The 17,194-nt window shown below is 36.5% G+C and overlaps 3 protein-coding genes across 4 annotated transcripts; 1 reads left to right on the top strand and 2 right to left on the bottom strand.

Moving 5' to 3' along the window:
- Window positions 1-1,221: 1,221 nt before the first annotated feature.
- On the bottom strand, window positions 1,222-3,939 carry Tap42 (immunoglobulin binding protein Tap42). Its single transcript, XM_013320441.1, has 7 exons — window positions 3,708-3,939; window positions 3,251-3,459; window positions 2,664-2,784; window positions 2,244-2,469; window positions 1,838-1,991; window positions 1,681-1,759; window positions 1,222-1,582 (listed from the first exon to the last, which is right to left on the bottom strand). Exons 1-7 carry the CDS (start codon window positions 3,831-3,833, stop codon window positions 1,472-1,474), a joined length of 1,026 nt encoding a protein of 341 aa, XP_013175895.1. The 5' UTR covers window positions 3,834-3,939; the 3' UTR covers window positions 1,222-1,471.
- Window positions 3,940-4,602: 663 nt separating this feature from the next.
- On the top strand, window positions 4,603-11,919 carry LOC106124695 (carboxypeptidase N subunit 2). 2 transcript variants are annotated; one of them, XM_013321611.1, is made up of 3 exons: window positions 4,603-4,699; window positions 8,123-8,575; window positions 9,862-11,919. In XM_013321611.1, the coding sequence occupies exons 2-3, from the start codon at window positions 8,196-8,198 to the stop codon at window positions 11,711-11,713; spliced, it is 2,232 nt and encodes a 743-aa protein (XP_013177065.1). In that variant the 5' UTR covers window positions 4,603-4,699; window positions 8,123-8,195; the 3' UTR covers window positions 11,714-11,919. The 2 variants fall into 2 exon arrangements, with proteins under 2 accessions (XP_013177065.1, XP_013177066.1); XM_013321612.1 differs by having other exon boundaries at window positions 4,680-4,753.
- Window positions 11,920-12,840: 921 nt separating this feature from the next.
- On the bottom strand, window positions 12,841-16,650 carry LOC106125004 (uncharacterized). The gene is made up of 2 exons (XM_013322090.1): window positions 16,283-16,650; window positions 12,841-16,009 (listed from the first exon to the last, which is right to left on the bottom strand). Exons 1-2 carry the CDS (start codon window positions 16,292-16,294, stop codon window positions 13,172-13,174), a joined length of 2,850 nt encoding a protein of 949 aa, XP_013177544.1. The 5' UTR covers window positions 16,295-16,650; the 3' UTR covers window positions 12,841-13,171.
- Between the last annotated feature and the right edge of the window lie 544 nt (window positions 16,651-17,194).

Genomic DNA, 17,194 nt, shown 5'->3' on the forward strand with positions numbered 1-17,194 from the left:
AGAAAAAAATTAGGAAAAAACCTCCTCACCAATTTTCAGCCATATCGGTAAAGTCTTTCTTGAGTTATAAATAGTGTAACTAACACGACTTTCTTTTATATATATATATATATAGATTATAAATGCGAATGTTTAGATGGATGGGTGGATGAATATTTGTTTGAAGGTATCCCCAGAACGGCTGTACAGATATCGATGAAATTTGGCATACGTATGGAACATATTCTGGTCGAACATAGGCTACTATTATAATTGTGTTTTCTTTCACTTCGCGTCGATGAAGTCGCGAGCGACCGGTAGTATGTTATATGTATAGGCACGCAAAACTTGATGCTATAATATTTTCAATACGAACATTCATTTAGTAACTGCAACATTATGAGCAGTACAGAAATGTTTACAAAATGTTCACTTCAGATAGATGTCGTGTTACATAACACGCTAATGTTTTTATTTGAACTGTCAATTGTCAGCTCCGTCTTGATTGGAAAACATTTGAGCGTGGTGGGCGCCGCACCAGGAAATGCCGTGAGAAAACTCTCAGTTATGTACACAATTATGTATTTACATACGCACTCCTACATGTCGATTCTAAAATGTGCAATCATAATATTTATATTATTTACTTGGATTCGTAGTAAAGTAGCTATAAGTACTATATACTATTGAAAACAACATAAATAGCATAGAATTAATTCGATTTACAAAAGGATCAAGTATTTTATCCTTTGACATAAAGGCAACGGCAACACTTTTTTGTCTATGGGTCATGGTTATGGTCTATGGTCATTAGTTGAACCGCCAGATGTTTTTTTAAAAATTCAATATGATTGCAGTAACACTAACATGTTGCATTTCTCACAGTTACGATGATTATGTGTTGTTAAGTAAGAAAATTACAAAGTGCGTCGTCACTTTCGATTTCATTCCAACAGATGGAGAAAGCGTAGTTTATTGCTAAACACTGTTACTGACCTTAAGGGTCAGCTTGTCAACAATGGTAGAGCCAGAAACAACATCTGTTACCACATACCACGACCACACAGATGAGAGGCGTCAAGTGGAAATGAATCCGCGATTCGTCTGATGATTGTGCGTGTCGGTGTCGTGTCCTAATTTTAGTCCTCTCACCTTCCATCCTTTTGCTATAAGGATAAGATAGGTAGGGAAATATTAACTACTTCAAATAAAGACATATAAATATTAAGGAATACTGAAACAACCATTTATTTCAAACGTTATAATTCGCGTATATTAGCACGTTACGAGCACAAACCTAAAATAGTGTTCGTTTTGCTCAATGACACAAAAACATCAATAGATGGCGTTGAACCATGCTAAAACTCCTGTACATATGTGAAACGCTTTGTATTAAAAATTGGACGATTATAAATCTGTCACTAGATGGCGTAGTTTTTTTCGTCTGGTGCACTTGAACAATTAACAAGTCAGACGCTAGATGGCGTTGTCACTAACTCCTATTGTATCTGTTGCCCCAACCACGGCGATGGTCGTCCTTGTACTCGTCCATGTTGCGTTGTCGCTCCAGCTCCTCGGGATCGTCCTCCTCGATGAGACGCTCCTAAAGCACGTATGAAAGTATTAAAAACAATCACACGCTAGATTTAGGACGCAGGAGTAGGAAATGTAATAAAGATATAAATATAATTCTAAACTCACCTTGTGTATTTGTTCCGCCTCATCCTGATCCGTCTCCGCAGATTGTATCCTAGTATGAGGTATGTTTGGCCCGGGGAATCTGCAAATCAGCAACAATTACATTAAATAAAAAACCTTATTTTGATAAGCATAGAGGCGTAATTTAATATATACTTACGTTCCCTCCTTAACTCGTTTATCATAGAATTCCTCCACAGTCATTGTGGGCAGGGAGGGGTAGCCAGCGCCGAACACCGCCTTCTGTATCGCATCGCGGGTTATTATCACTGGCTTCAGTGGCGCTGACCGCTCCTTCTGTCTTGGCTTCGGTTCTAAAAGCAAAATATAATTAAAAACTGGATCACAGATTCTCAACTATTTCCCTTTCAAAATTTACCTATTTTCGATGAACCCGCTGCTAGTGTATTTCAATTGTTAATACTTTTATTTCCTACCATCGTGCACCCTCATCGAGGTCTTTTTTTTGTTTTTCATGAACAATTTTCTACTCTTAATTCCTTATGCATCAAAAGTCGGAGTTTAAAAACATATCAACATTCAAACTTATAAAAATGTTTATTTACCTCCACTATGTTTCGCCATGTATTCTAAGATGGGTTTCTCCTGTTCAATACTGGCCAGTTCGTCCACTGCTTGATTGATATAATGCAGTAGCATTGTCTTAGCGTATTCCCGCTTTGTCTCCTCCTCCACGCCGACCAATGACATCGCTTTAGACAGATTTGTTAATTTATCTTTTAACTCTTTAGCCTCTTTGTATCTCTTGATCTTTGCTTCTCTTGATTGAACCTGCAATTCATATTTTTTAAGAAAAATTGTAATATCTTGGAACTACTAATGCTATCTATTTTCAGTTAAAAGGTCATTTGTTTTAAATAAAAAAATCTTTTTTGACCTAAATATAAATCGATTTTATTTTTTGTAAGCACTTAAGTAAGTTTTAATACTTGTTTACTTTAGAGTTATTACTTATCTGTACTTACCATGCTGGTTATTTTAGCTATTTCACTCTGTGGTCGGGTGCTTATGGTTTGTGTTTCATTTTCACTGGGTGACACCATCACATCTGTGAGGCCGTAATCTTTGCATCTTGTTAAAAAATCTCTGCAAAACAATGAAGATAACACATTTATATTGTTCTAAAAATTAAAATTGAAATGAAAGTAAAATAAGTTACAAGTTCATAATTTTATATCATTTATAATTAAGCACAAGGAATAGGTTTCTTTTAAATGTTGTGAACTATTAAAATTTATAATGCAAGAGAAATTGTAGGGATTTATAGTCAAGCAGGGTTATCTAGCCCGTTGAGACAGGCTTTGCTATTGATTGGATTTGTCAGAAAATATGTAAAACCTTTATCTATATAGGTAATGTCAAAATGAAAATTAATGACATAGCAGCCAGTGGCGCCAGTAAGCTTTCATAATTATGTTTGAATTAGGCCCACTGGTCATATAACTTTTTAGTCTATAATTGTTCTAATAACCTTGAAAAAAATATTATATACATCTGGTGACTGGCCAGTAATATTTTATTTTAAAAAAAGAATAGTGAAACTGAAACATACTTAAAATAAACTTCAGCGACATCTATGATATCCTTCCTGGGTCTGCCACACAGCTTCAACGTCAGAGTCCCGAGTAGTGCAGGCAGCAGCAGGTACTGCAGGCTGTCCGTTGGCAACTCTTCAAAGCTCTCATTCTTACTGAACATTTCCAACAGCGAGACACGGTTTGTTGTCTTCTCAAATTTACCTATTGCAGATTTAATTGTCATCTAGAAACCAAGTAATTTTTTTTAATATTTAAAAATGGTGATTGTTGTTCTAATCTTTTTGTGCCTTATTTTAAAAATATAAGTTAAATAAATAACTTTAAGATCTCATGTGAAATGAAATTGGCCATTGAAAGCAACCTTAAATGCGTATGCTTAGAGTGCGTATGGTACAACTATGATAAAATGATGTCACAAAACACATTTTGATCTTATTTATTTTAAAAAAAATAAGCAATGAGTATGCAAACCTGAACCGGATCACTGTTGGTAGCTTCTTTGCCATTTTCTATGTCATTAAACATTTTCATCGCACTATCGAACATCTCCTTAAGACTTTCATCGTTTGAGGACTGTGGAGTACTGACTTGCGCCATAAGTACCGCATAAATATGCAAAACTACAAGAATTCCTTTTTTCCACCGAATAAATCTATTTATGATAAAATTGTAATGTTTTTATAAATTTCAACCAATGTCAATGTCGAATTATATCTGACAATGACATTTCAGTTGACAAATTAAGTAAATGTTGCCCATATCTAATTATTTAAACTGCAATTTAGCTATACATTCTCAGTTCAAAATATCTTCGTGCTTTAAGGTAATTCTGCTCATCATGAAGTGTCAACGAGGTGTGTTCATAAGCGTTATATCTTCGCCAATGCTCCATAGGCCAAAATAAAATAACAATATTTTTATATTTAGGTTGTATTGGAGGAAGTCATAATCTTAGATTGTCAATACTTGCTCATGCTGCTGTATGAGTGTGTCTCGCAACACACTTTTTCTGGAACTTTGAAACAACCTTTCGCTCGGCACAGATGCGTTATGTCCCGTCTATTACAGAACAACCAAAACCCAGGAATAGCCACATGGGCGACGCGGCTGCGGTGTATTACCGGTGCCCCATTATAAAAATAGCCAAACAATGATAATGCTAAAGGAAATTGAAACATTAAAGATTTTATACAAAAATCATTACTAACTCCTATCGACGGGAGGTCATGATGTCAGTTTGTTTGCGGTCTATTATTAATTATGCAGGTCGTTGTGCTAGTAGCAGGAGCGCCGCCGCTCGTGTGGCTCCTCCGTTACTTTTGGAATCAACTCTCGCTACGTAGTACGTACGTATCACATACTCCGTAGGAGTTTATGTGGTCTGTGGCAAAGATTTTGTTTGTTGCACTTGCAGTTGGGAGTTGTCGTGCAATGCGAGTGCTTGTCTGCTGTCGTGGTGTCATGTAAGTTTACTCCTTGTACGCAGCGTGCCGGAAAAAACAATAGACCTGACCTCGGTATATATGCAGTTACATTTTATTGGATTTTTTAAGCCTCCTTCGCCGTTAAGATTGATTTTCTGTCTGTTGTTTTTTCAACATTTTTGTTGTTCAAAATGTGTAGTATTAAAATCGTAGATTCTATAAGGAAATGTCTGCATCTGATATGTTGTAAACTGATACGATTTACATCTTAATACAAGAACTAAAAAACGTTGCATCTCATTATGTTTTGATGTGCAACGCGATAACAGCGATAGATATAGTATATAATTTCAAAAATAAATATACTCATATGTTAATATTTAATCACTATTTATATTATGAATTATGTGTATTGAAATATACATTGCTTACCATCCAGTTGTTAATCGCATTTATACAAGAAAATAAAATAATACGTGAAAAAATCCTAGACCCGAGTGGTGATTCTGGAATTCCTAGCAGATTTATTTTGTTTTACGCTGAAATTGACATTTTCATCATAATTGCATCGCGTGAACAGACAGATTTGTAACGGAATACCAATAGTATTGTAACTTGCGCGTCCTACGAGTGCCCTTTAGGAAAGAAAGTATTGATTAAAGTACATTCGATGTTATGAATATACTCAAGAGAAAAAGGTGTGGCAGAAAAATTTAAATAATGAAAATCTTAGTATTTTTCCACCATATCACTTTCACTATTGATTTAGAGGACGTTTGATACTTTCGCGTATGTTATAAAATTTGTAAACAGCGTGGCGTACTGCAAAAACATTCACATAAACCTTTGAGGTGGTCTCCGGTTTTATAGAAAGAAGTGTTTTTTATGTGTTTTCGAAGTGCGCAGTACGAAGCCATAACACAAATTAATTGTAACTTAATAATGATACCATTATGCATACGTTCAACTTGCTACATAAGCTAACTGCAAATGCAAACAGGTGCTAACTGTTGATTGCGCTCGTTATATAAACACTCACACACGAACACGCATACACACACACGCGCATATCTCGCTACACATACTATTGAACATTACAGGCTTTTTTTATGTCGTGAAAGCCCTTTGTGAGCATTTCTCATGCTTAATAGTAAACGTTAATTATATTTATCACATAAATTCTAATAGTCCCTTTAAAAATAATATAGATCGCACGATGGCAATATGAGTTAAAATTGTTGTTGTTTACTTAAAACTAGGTTTTATTTACAGTATTGTTTTTTCCTCGTGATTACCTTCAGCATTTTACCTTCAATTTTACTTTAAGCTATAATGAAAATGCAGTCTGCGCGAATATCAAAGACTTTCCAAAGGGTCACAAATCTGAGTCTCGTAACACAGTCCCATTACGATTTTCACTTATAGTGGACTGGAGGGCGAATGGGGGAAATGGGTAGAAAGGTGCATTGAAAGTGATAATAGTACATTTAACTAACATATAAGCCGTATATTATATTGAAGCTAGTCTCTTGTAGGTTATGTTTCAAGGTTAGCATTGTAATGCGTCCATTGTCAGTTTAGGTACATCATAACAAAAGTGCGCGGCGCGGCGCTCCCGACTCGGCGGTCAACACATTGCCGTTGTGCCACGCCGCGTCGCCGGCTCACTTATTCACTATGTAGTTAATATTGAATAATGTTTGTTTTTTTTAGCGAACATTAGCATAATTTTGCCCGTCCTTACCCAACACCGTAATTGACATCACATTCCTTGTAATTTCGAATATACGTACTCAGTTTATTATTTTTTTAAAGTTTTATCTCGATTAATTAGAAAAGTTATTTTAACAATAAATTATGTTTTAACTAGTGAACTATAGCTGCTAAAACATATTCAGATTTATTTAGATAAAAATGGTTAATAACAAAGTTATTATTAATATTTTTTGAAATAATCAGATTATCCTTAAAATTTTACTTCGGCAAAGTAACTCAAAGTTCATTGACTTTACTTAGGGCTAATGGCTAGTGTTTGGCTATTTCTTTTAATGTGTTTGCTCCTTCCAACACAGGTTTACCGGGACTCGAGTGCACTTAGTCTGACCCTTAAGTTCAATGCGCGGTTTTCTATATTTAGATACGGGCACCTTGTCCTTTCAACCTGTTCGTATCACTCCTTTGGATAATGTTACAAATAGAAGTAAAGTAATTGTTCTTTCAAATTCCATCTACGTAAAGTGGAATTTGTTTTAAACTATTCACAGAGTCCGTGAATACTAGCCCTTTCATTAAACTTGAATAAAATTAAATATTAAAAATATGTTAAACGTACCTATGAAATGGAATAAATAGATTATGAATTTAAATCTCGGCTTAAAGTTATATCGTTGTCACGTGACAGAGAGGGCTTAATGAATACATGACCTAATCACGGTAAACGCTACTTCTGGAAAATTCTGGCGGGAAACGAGTAGTGGCCGGCGCAGGATGGCGACCATTAAGGCGATTGTCGCGCCACTCCGGATTACGCATAATGTCACAATGGCGGGTACAATTCAAGGCACGGTGCGGCCGAGCGGGAATGATGAATTGACCTCGGTCCATTGATGATCGATGGTTAAAATAAAATGATCGAATGAAAATTTCTAGCAGATGCAAACAGTGGTCGAATATGATTTATCTATTGAGCATTTTTGTTGAGCACTTCTTAATGCGATGGCAACGCCATGTCCAAAGTTTTAAAAATCTACTAGAATTAGGACTACATACCATCATTGTTAGTAAAATTTGTAATCAATAAACATCCGTGAAAACACAATAATAACAATTAACATGTTTTTTTTTTCCAAAAAGTTTTTACTTGTGTTCAAGAATGACCACCTTTGGCCATAAGATCGTTTTTTTATTTTGTAAAAAATATTTTAATAGTACTCAAAACATGTAATATTTATTCATTCAATTTGTCGTTCCCAGCGATTGTTTGTGCACATAATTATGTTAGCACGCCGTAACGTGAATCCTAATCAACCTAATCATCCTAATAGATTCGTTGTATCGCCATATCGTAGCTAATATAATAATTATAGGAATAGGATAACTATACACAATTTATATACAAGCGGAAGAACAGAGGTTAAGTGCGCAAATTTAGAATTATTGGGTCCCCATTAGAGACCAATTTTACTCTATTGATTGCCGCGCGTTGGATCACTTTTTGGCCAGAAATAAATGAGTAACAGTGAAACCATCTGCGCTGATAGTCTGTTTTTCCTTTATTTAGTCATTTTTTTTTTACATTTTACAAGTAAACGTGTTTATAAGAATCATTATTTTGACTTGAAACTTAAAAGCTTAGTATGGAACTATAAAATAACATCTTTAACTTCCAAAAACCTGAAAAGAGCAAGGGCCATAAAAATTTAGGAATAATAAATATTAATTATACTTATTTTATTATTTCAGATCTATTTTCATCTAATATGGGTGGGAATGTATTGTGAAAATCTCGTATACGAAGACAATCATCAAATCAAACATGGCTGCCGTAACGGTATTTTCTCTATGCCTCATAGTGAGCGTTGTCTATGGCTTTAATGGCGACAGCTTCGAGCTGGAGTGTCCGGACGAGTGCGATTGTCACTACTTCAGAATCAACTGGGTCACCGACTGTTCGGAGAGCAACCTAACTGAGGTTCCGTACGATGAGCTCAGTAGGAGCGTGTACATTCTGGACCTCAACGGCAATAATATAACAACGCTAGAGACCTTCCCACCTGACATCAAGATGAGGAGATTACAGATCGCGAATAACAGACTCACCAGGGTTGAGAAGAATTCATTCAAAGGACTCGAATATCTCATAGATGTCGATCTGTCCGGGAATAATATCACATACGTGGATCCTGAAGCATTCTTGTAAGTAAATTTGCTTAATTATTTTTTATGATATTTAAAAATTGTCAGTAACTAAGTCAAGAACATAGAAACTTTAATTCGCGGATGGGTTATTTGTAAATAAGATCGTAATTTCCCGGAAACCGGTATGACTAAGTCAAAGAGCGTCTTTTCCGCATTTAATCCCATTATTTCAAAAGAAGGCAATGTCAGACGGAAAGCCGACAACCAGCCAGGTCATTGTGTACAATAATAATTGTAATTCACGCAAGGTCAGCATAGAGGCGCCATAAATACAGAAATGAAAAGTATAATACATTACTCTGAGTGCCACAACTCAATGAAAAATGTTTTTCTTTTTTACAACGATTATCTGCAAGACAAATAAATATTTGTATGACTCAATGATATTCATAAATAATTAAAAAAACAAACATATACTGAGTTCAATTGTTGTACTACTTCACTTGACATGTGACCTCCAAACAATTTTATGTTTAATTTAATATCTACGTAAGTTAACAATAATACAATAAATAGACTCGGAATCGTATGACGATCAAGCGGAAGTGCAAACTCCTTATATGTGGTTTATATCAGATAGCTTCGACATCGATTCATTGTTTACCTTCGATTATTTATACTCCGGTTTGTCTTGTTAAAACTGATTCAAATGTAGCAAAAGCAAATGCAGGTGGATGATGATATATTGTTAGACCATTGTTAAGGTTTTGGCCAATAAATTGAGTATCTATTCATAAGAACGTTATAAGTGGTAGTCAGTCCTCTATTCCTTCCCACCCTTTTTCTTATAAGGAAAAAATGGGAAGCGGAAGTGGACTTTCCGGATGAGAGGATGCATGGAAAGGGGCATTATTTTTTCTTTCTGTGCATCCTCTCCTCCGTCGATTAAAAGTAGGCAACGCATATGCAATTGCGTATGGCTATGGGCAACGGTCACTTCGCTATTTTAGCAATTTCAGGTGGCCGCTCGCACGTTTGCCACCTTATGATATAAAAAAAAATTGTACGTAGAATATTAACAGGTGGCGAGACATTTACTATCACAACACAATAGATGACAAAATTGTTACCAATTGGTGCTGAACTTGCGGCGAAGTGGAATGACGGCAAATTGCCACAACTCGGGCCAATATTAGATAATGGGCGCATAAAGAAGGCAAATTGAATTCGCCACACACGCTTCTCGTACGATTTGAGGCCCCTTCATCTTTGCTTTGTCTGTTTTAAGACTTTACATTTACATCAAAATAAATTTAATAATAATAATTTTTACGTAATTTCAGAGACTCGCGGGGCCTCCTAAATGTGGAACTTCAAGACAACCCGATCACAACTGTGGACGGGCCGTTTCTAATCTCCAGCACGCTGCAGTATCTTGACATCAGTTCCTGCAATCTTTCTGTCATCAACACGCAATTCTTCGACAATATCACATCTTTAACAACAGTGGATCTCTCTAGTAATCCTCTTCGTAACCTTGATGTCGGTGTTTTCGATGTCCTGACAAGTCTAGACAACTTAAACTTAAATGACTGTCAACTCACGACAATAAGCGATGGTGCATTTTCTTCTTTGACAAATCTCAAGAGGCTAGAACTAGCGGGTAATTTCTTTACTAACACCAACTGGTCCGAAGTACTAGGAAATCTAATTAGACTAGAATATCTCAATCTGAGAAAGTCAGGCATAACCTCTTTGACCGAAGACACTTTTTCGAACTGCACAAATTTGGTGACACTTATCTTAGCAGACAACGAATTGCGAGATTTAGATGTTGGAGCCATATTGGGTAATAGCGTTACCCACTTAGAATTATTAGACCTATCTAACTGTCACATCAAAGGTCCGATTTCGGGAGAAGCGTTTGCGAACGCGACTAAATTAAGAATTCTGTATCTTTCTGGTAATCCGTTGTTCGCACCAGATTTACAGGAAGCGCTCGCACCTCTTCCCAAATTGGAAAGGCTATTCTTGAGCAATTGTGGTTTGCATAATCTCCCCGATAACTTTAACGTTTTTGAGAACCTGCTAGAACTGGATATATCACATAATCCTCTGGTCAATGTCTTTACTAAACTACTAGCTCCCCTGGAAAAATTGGAATATTTAAATATGGGCTACAGTAATTTATCTTACATCGGACCAGACTCTTTTGCAAAGATGACCTCCATGAAACGTCTTATTCTTTCTGGTAATGATCTACTTTCTCTTGAAGCTGGTCTCTTTGGAAATTTAACGCAATTGACAACACTAGAGTTAGAATTCTGCGGACTTAAACGGCCGCTTAATGCAAACGCATTCTTTAAAAATCTCACTTATATGGATTTAAGAGAGATCCGACTTAGTGGAAACCCTCTTGTTATCCCTGAATCTGGACCACTATTCCCGAGGCAATTGTCCCAAGTTACAATTCTCGATCTCAGCAACTGCAACATCTTATCTTTGAACAGAGATGCTTTCAAAAACACCGAGAACATTACTGACCTAAACTTAGCGGGTAATCATATTAAATCCGGCGATAGCAGCCTGTCCTTCTTGGAACGACTTCGTCACATAGAAAAGATCAACCTAAGCAACAACAATTTAACAACTATAGAACCTGAAGTATTCATAAATAATCCTAAGTTACGATCACTGAATCTGCTCGGTAATCCTTTCTTATGTAACTGTAAAATAGCAGAAATGTGGGATTGGGCGAACATGATAAAAGGAGATTTGGATATGTTGGTCGGTGCCAAGAGCGCTGAGAAAGATATTGTCGTAAAAGGCAACAAAAAGAAAAAGAATTTGTACTGTCATTACAACGAGACCCAGCTGCGCAATTTGACGCAAACAATTAACAAATCAGTGCCGGGACGAAGGCCTTTTGTAAAACCTAGAGAGCTTACATACGCTTATAGGACATGGGCGAAATATGTCAGAGAGTCGGGCTGCGAACCAGTGGTGAAGATTCTAAGGCCCGTAGCTTTAGTTGCTGATCTATTTGATGTAAACAGCGGGCATATATCCACAGCGGCTTTAGTTCTAGCTGTCCTCGCGATAATTTTAGGTATATCCACTGTAGTTATGACGATTAGATTGTTTCGCAAAAAAGCCCACACGATGGTGGATACAGAACAAAGAAAATTGAGATAGAAATCAAGTTATGTGGTTATTTCTAATTTTATAATAATTATTTAATTACAAAAACTATTTTTGTACCTATTTATGTTAAAGATTGTATTTTCTTAGGATACTGTTTTAAAAATTCTTCTAAATTAAGTAAAAAAGATTGCCTAAATAGATTTAGCAAACATTATTCATAATTTTGTATCTTACTAGTCAAGTAAAGTAGCGAGTTTGATATTTCTCATATAACTAACTTGTTAGATTTTTCAGTATTGATTTCACTAATAAAACTAAATAGATCTTCTCGTTATTTTATTGAATAATTTACATTTATATAAATGTCACTAAAACCATCCTGGACTTATTATTGCTTCTTTCAGTTTCAGTAAACTACGTAAAGAACAAATACTACATAAAACATAATTAAATAATAAAGTTATGCTCATGAGGCTATTAACTATCCTAGCTCGATGCAAACGGCTGCATTTGGTTTTTCTATGGGGTGGATGTGTTGACGACTCAATAAACTCTTCAGTGGTCATACTTCACCCGCGACTGTTAAGGGTACTCAAACCAAAGGACAACAATAGGACCAAGTTCTATGTAGTCAGTTTAAAATAAAGAAATTAAATAATACATAATTTTAAACTTTCGTGTTTTTTACTAAAAATGTTCGGAAAATACGGGATTCTTACCACGATTAAGCTGCCAGGATTTTCTGCAAAGTTGCACGAAGTTCTGTTACAATCTGGGTGTTTCCAACCAAACGATATTAAATTTAATTTGGATACCAAAAAATCTTTAAAAAAATCATATTATTGTTAAACTAACTTGTACATTGATAAAAATCAATTAGAAATCTGTGGATAAATTTACAATTGCAAAAATATTTTTCGGCAAAAAACAATTAAGGTTTTTCTTAGCTTGTTTCAGCGCGCATAATGGTCTCTTAGGCAACGCAACCTTAGCAAATAGATATACTTTTACAAAGCAAATAAAAAGTGTTGGTGATCTGATTGTATGTATACTTTTGCATTTTTAGGTAAATTGAAAACTTGTAGAAATAACGTATACAACGATGACATACGTTTGTAAATACATTTTAAATTTATTTTAATTTCTCGCCCTTGACGTATTTCTTCATTTGTGAAAAGCAACAATTCGTGTCGATTGATTGTTGCGGAAGCATATATAATCAGTGTTTAGTGTTTTTTGCCCCCTTTACGGTACGGTGGCTGACTCCACTGAAGACCGGAGAAATTTTTATTTTATTTCTATTTATAGTTGATTGGCAAAATCGGGGCAAGAAATAGATCGCATCACGTAACGTATCGGCAGAGAAAGTTTGTTGCAGAATATTGAACAATCATTTAACGATTTCAGTTTACAACCGAAGTACAGATTAAAAAAAAAGTAACGATGAATTAATTTATTCTTATACCACTACATTAAACTTACACTAACTTTTGGTAATAAATAACTCTATCAGCTTTTGTTGCTACCTCCTGATGTACTACTCTTTTTGATGTACCAATTTTCTTTGTACGTTTTTTTCCTCGCACCGGGTTTTTCGCTCTCTAGCCTTACGTTGCTCGCCATCGGCGCCAATTCGCTGTCGAGGAGATAAGGTAAAGAGGAAGGCTCGAAGCCGTATTGGAATTGAGGTTCGACGAATTGTGTCTTCGTTTTAAATCTTTGAAGTGGTTGAGAACCACGAGCGGCATTATCTCGGGGAGTTTCTTTACCGTAATCGAATTCGTACAAAACTTTCGGCCCCGCTTGGTATCTGGCGGATTGTTGCTTAGGTTTTTCTTCTGACTCGTAGTAGTAAGGAATAGCGGAATACTTGGCGTTCTGCTTTTCATGCTCCTCGTCTTCATTTTCATTTTGCTTTGCGCTAAAGTAATTTTCGGGTTTATGTTGTTTATACATCTCAAAGTATTCCTGTTTGTTATTGTGTCTATCGTTGATACTTTCAGGTTTAGCGGCGGTAAAACCTAAGTAATAATCTTCTTTCACTTTGTCGCGACTGTCTTTGTAACTGGAGTGAGTTTCTTTTGGAAACTTATCACTTTCCTCATAATATTGTTGGAAGGGCGCATGCTCAAAATCAAAATTACCATTCTCACGACCTATGGCGTACGCTTCTGGATTGTAGATTTCCTTTTCGATGTCTTCAGAATTCTTCTCGTATCCTGGAAATCCGAAAGCTGCATTTTTGTAAGCTCTTTCGAAATTTTCTTCTTTATTTTCCTCTTCGTTGGCCTCTTGTCTGTTCTGTTTTTCATTATTATGACCTTCAGAAAACTCACGACTACCTTTGGGTTTTTCATACGTATGCGTATTGTGAACATAGTCATCATGCTGTTCCCGGTGTTGTCCTCCATTGTGATGTGATTCTTGCGGACGGTCAGGTTGCTGTTTGTGTATGTGCTGTTGTGGATCTACTCGAATTTGCTCGTTGGGTCTGTGTGTGGGTAATTGGTTTTTATGATTATTATATTTAGGAGGTCCGGCATGATAATGTCCGTGATTGATTTGAGAATTAACTAACTCCATAAATGATTTTGGGAACTCATGATTATCTGTATAAGATTCATCTTGGAGATGTTTCTGATTGTGTGTCACTTGTCTATGCTCTGGTACCAATTGATGCGTGGGCTGCGGTGCATTGGAGTATTGTTCTCGTTGTATGTTGTGGGTATTTTGTGGAGGCTGTGGCTGTTTAGGAGTATCATCTTCGGCTGATTCTTCTTGCAGCTCGATAGAAGTCGCTGGCTGCCTTACACGGACGTGATCACTCTGCTCTTCATCTCTATTCTCGTCTTTGGATGTGTATGTTAGTTGCTTTGGATCTTGTTCGCGATTTTCGTAATGTGCTTGATTTTCTTGCTGTGGAGCTTTAGAATTGTGTTCGTAACTGTAATGCACAGGTTTTGACTGAACTTGTTTCTCGTAAGTATATTGAATGGGTTCAGACGTTGTTTCTTTGTTGTAGCTGTAATTAATGGGCTGCGATTTCTCCTCTTTGTTATAGCTGTAATTAATTGGCTGCGATTGCTCCTCTTTTTTATAGCTGTATGTGACGGGTTTTGATGTCGTTTCTTTATTATAACTTACGACTTGTTCCTTGTACGTTTCCTTATAATTAGGTGACTTAATTTCGTAGGATATCTCAGGACTTGCATTAGGAGTTTCGTTTATTGTTATATCTGGAGTTTGATGTTCGTTTTCATTTTCAATATACTGTGGTCGCGGTTGCTTCTTTTTATTTACTTTATTCTTTGACTTTGGTTTATTTCTAATCACTCCAGTCTCTTGAGATTTAGGTTTAAGTTGTACTGGTTTTTGTTGTTTTTTGTTATTAGCGTTATAATTGTGCAATGAATGATAAGTTGCTTCATTAATTCTTGGCAAAAAATGTTGCACTTGCGGTACCAGTGGGTTATCAAACGTTAATGGTTCAAGCAGACTGATGTCTAACAAAGGCAGGGGCGGTCTAGTTTCCAATGTCAATACGGTTTTTTTGCCATTAACATAGGTGGTAACTTTGGCCGGAGCTGCTTGCAATTGTTCTTTATTACCGTGCAGCTGTTGGGGATTGTTAAAATTTTGGTTTTTGTTTTCTTGGGCAACTGGCAAACTTCTAGGAGCCTCTTCTAAGCGCTGAAATTTCGGTCCATTGCTTTGCTGTTCCTCTGATTGCAAGTTGACAAAAACCGCTTTATTGCTGGAGGGTTGTTGTTGTGCCACTGGATGAGGATTAAAGTTATTTTGTAGAACTGGAAAACCACCAAAATTCCTAATATTTGCGTTGTGTACGACGGGTTGCGGTACTGCGTATCTTGCGAATGAAGAAGTCCCGGGTGCTTGGAAACCTTGCACGTTGAAATGTGCCGGTGCAAAAAAATGTTGTGCTCCTTGTTGTGCCCCAGGTGCACCGGACACCAAAGGTTGAGACAGGTGCAATGGTAGATCTTGAAGGCGAACAAACTGTTGCGGTAAAGTTGTCTTAAACCCCACCATTTGCGGCGTCTCCGCGAATTTTCCATAGGAATCCGTCAAAAAACCGTTTGTGTTCTGTATAACAACCCTTTCTTGGTTAACGGGAACGAGCTGCATTTCTTTCGGTGCGGTCGCGAGCCTCGGGGCGTGAAACGAATAGGCGGCGTAGGGCGCGGCGCTGGCGTACACTCCCGCGGGAACATGACGGTACAGGCGGGACCCACTTTCTTTGGCAGTGTTATCTACCAGGTTCACTTTAGGTTTTTCAGGTTCACCTAACGTTTCACTAAACGTGAGGCACGCCAATATCAACATTACCTGTAAAGAAAAGCGTTATTTAAATTAACGTATTATAAGAGACTATATTTAATACCACAATAAACAATGACATTATTTTAGCTGACTACCAGCTCTTGCCTGGCACCCTGTAGCCTAAAACCTCATTCATCAACTATGATGTAATTATAATCGTTAATATAAAAATTATAAGCACACTCTTTTAACCACCAATCACAAAATAACCTTTTGTTCATAAATTCACAACACTAAAATGAATTAATCAAATAAGATTTTTATTATCTGTTTCTTTACCTTTCTCCCCATGATGGGCGTTGTTGGATCTAAGAACGCGGGAGCGGCACTGTAGAGCCGCGCAACTGTTCACCACCTTATATCGAAAAGCGCGCGAAATACGGACCTGTCATTTTCCGACAATCCCGCGCTTTGTTATGTCATACCTTCAAACAAATACGAACATAAATAATATTATGTGATTGAATGTAACCCGAATGCGCTCCTCTCATTGATAATAAGAAATTTGGTAGATAAAAGATTGCATCACGGCGAGTTAAAGGTAGTCAACGACACAACTAATAAAACTCACAAATAAAAGAAAAAGTTTGATTACAACGACGTTTGGACGAACTCACCCGTTTCGCTTTTCGTAACGAAAAAGGCCGTAGTTGACCGCCTTATTATAAAGCAATCGTTACATTTAAAGAAAGATTTAAATTAAATCAATTAGTTTACATCACAAAATTGTTAACATTTCAGATTAAACTGTATTTATCAAAACTTTAAACCTTTATTTTATTTATTAAGGTATTTATTTTTTCTTACATGGTATTTCACTACGCCAATAATATTTTGAAATCATAAGTATCATAGCATGGAACTACGACGAATCTCGCGTCGTTTAAAGAGCGTTGTGCAAGATAGCTTAACGGTGAGAGATGACAAGGCTAAATTGCGAACTTACCGAGTTTTTCTAAGCCACTTGGGATTTGAATCTTTCTTGCCGCTCGTATGTCATAATCTCAGCCACGAAGCTATCGTCGTTTGTTAAAAAAAAGTCCATCACAAAATGAAATAGACGGTGTGAAAGGATTAGCTTCATGCTTCGCGGAGCGGTACTTACAAAATTTGGCTGAAAACCTGAAAAAAGAAGTCTTTGTCGCACAGACGAGCCTTTAAAACTGCCGTAGTCCAGAGAAATTTATTTCT

Source organism: Papilio xuthus, unplaced genomic scaffold (assembly GCF_000836235.2).
Source record: "Papilio xuthus unplaced genomic scaffold, Pxut_1.1 DF825946.1, whole genome shotgun sequence".
Classification (NCBI taxonomy): Eukaryota; Metazoa; Arthropoda; class Insecta; order Lepidoptera; family Papilionidae; genus Papilio; species Papilio xuthus.

What these genes read in the sequence shown, in the direction of transcription:
- LOC106124695 (XM_013321611.1), top strand. Translation starts at nt 8,196, where the DNA reads ATGGCTGCCGTAACGGTATTTTCTCTATGCCTCATAGTGAGCGTTGTC. An exon ending in GTGGATCCTGAAGCATTCTT is followed by an intron (nt 8,576 to 9,861) that starts GTAAGTAAATTT and finishes ACGTAATTTCAG; the next exon opens with AGACTCGCGGGGCCTCCTAA.
- Tap42 (XM_013320441.1), bottom strand. Translation starts at nt 3,833, where the DNA reads ATGGCGCAAGTCAGTACTCCACAGTCCTCAAACGATGAAAGTCTTAAG. An exon ending in GTCGCTGAAGTTTATTTTAA is followed by an intron (nt 2,785 to 3,250) that starts GTATGTTTCAGT and finishes ATTGTTTTGCAG; the next exon opens with AGATTTTTTAACAAGATGCA. An exon ending in TAGCTAAAATAACCAGCATG is followed by an intron (nt 2,470 to 2,663) that starts GTAAGTACAGAT and finishes TATGAATTGCAG; the next exon opens with GTTCAATCAAGAGAAGCAAA.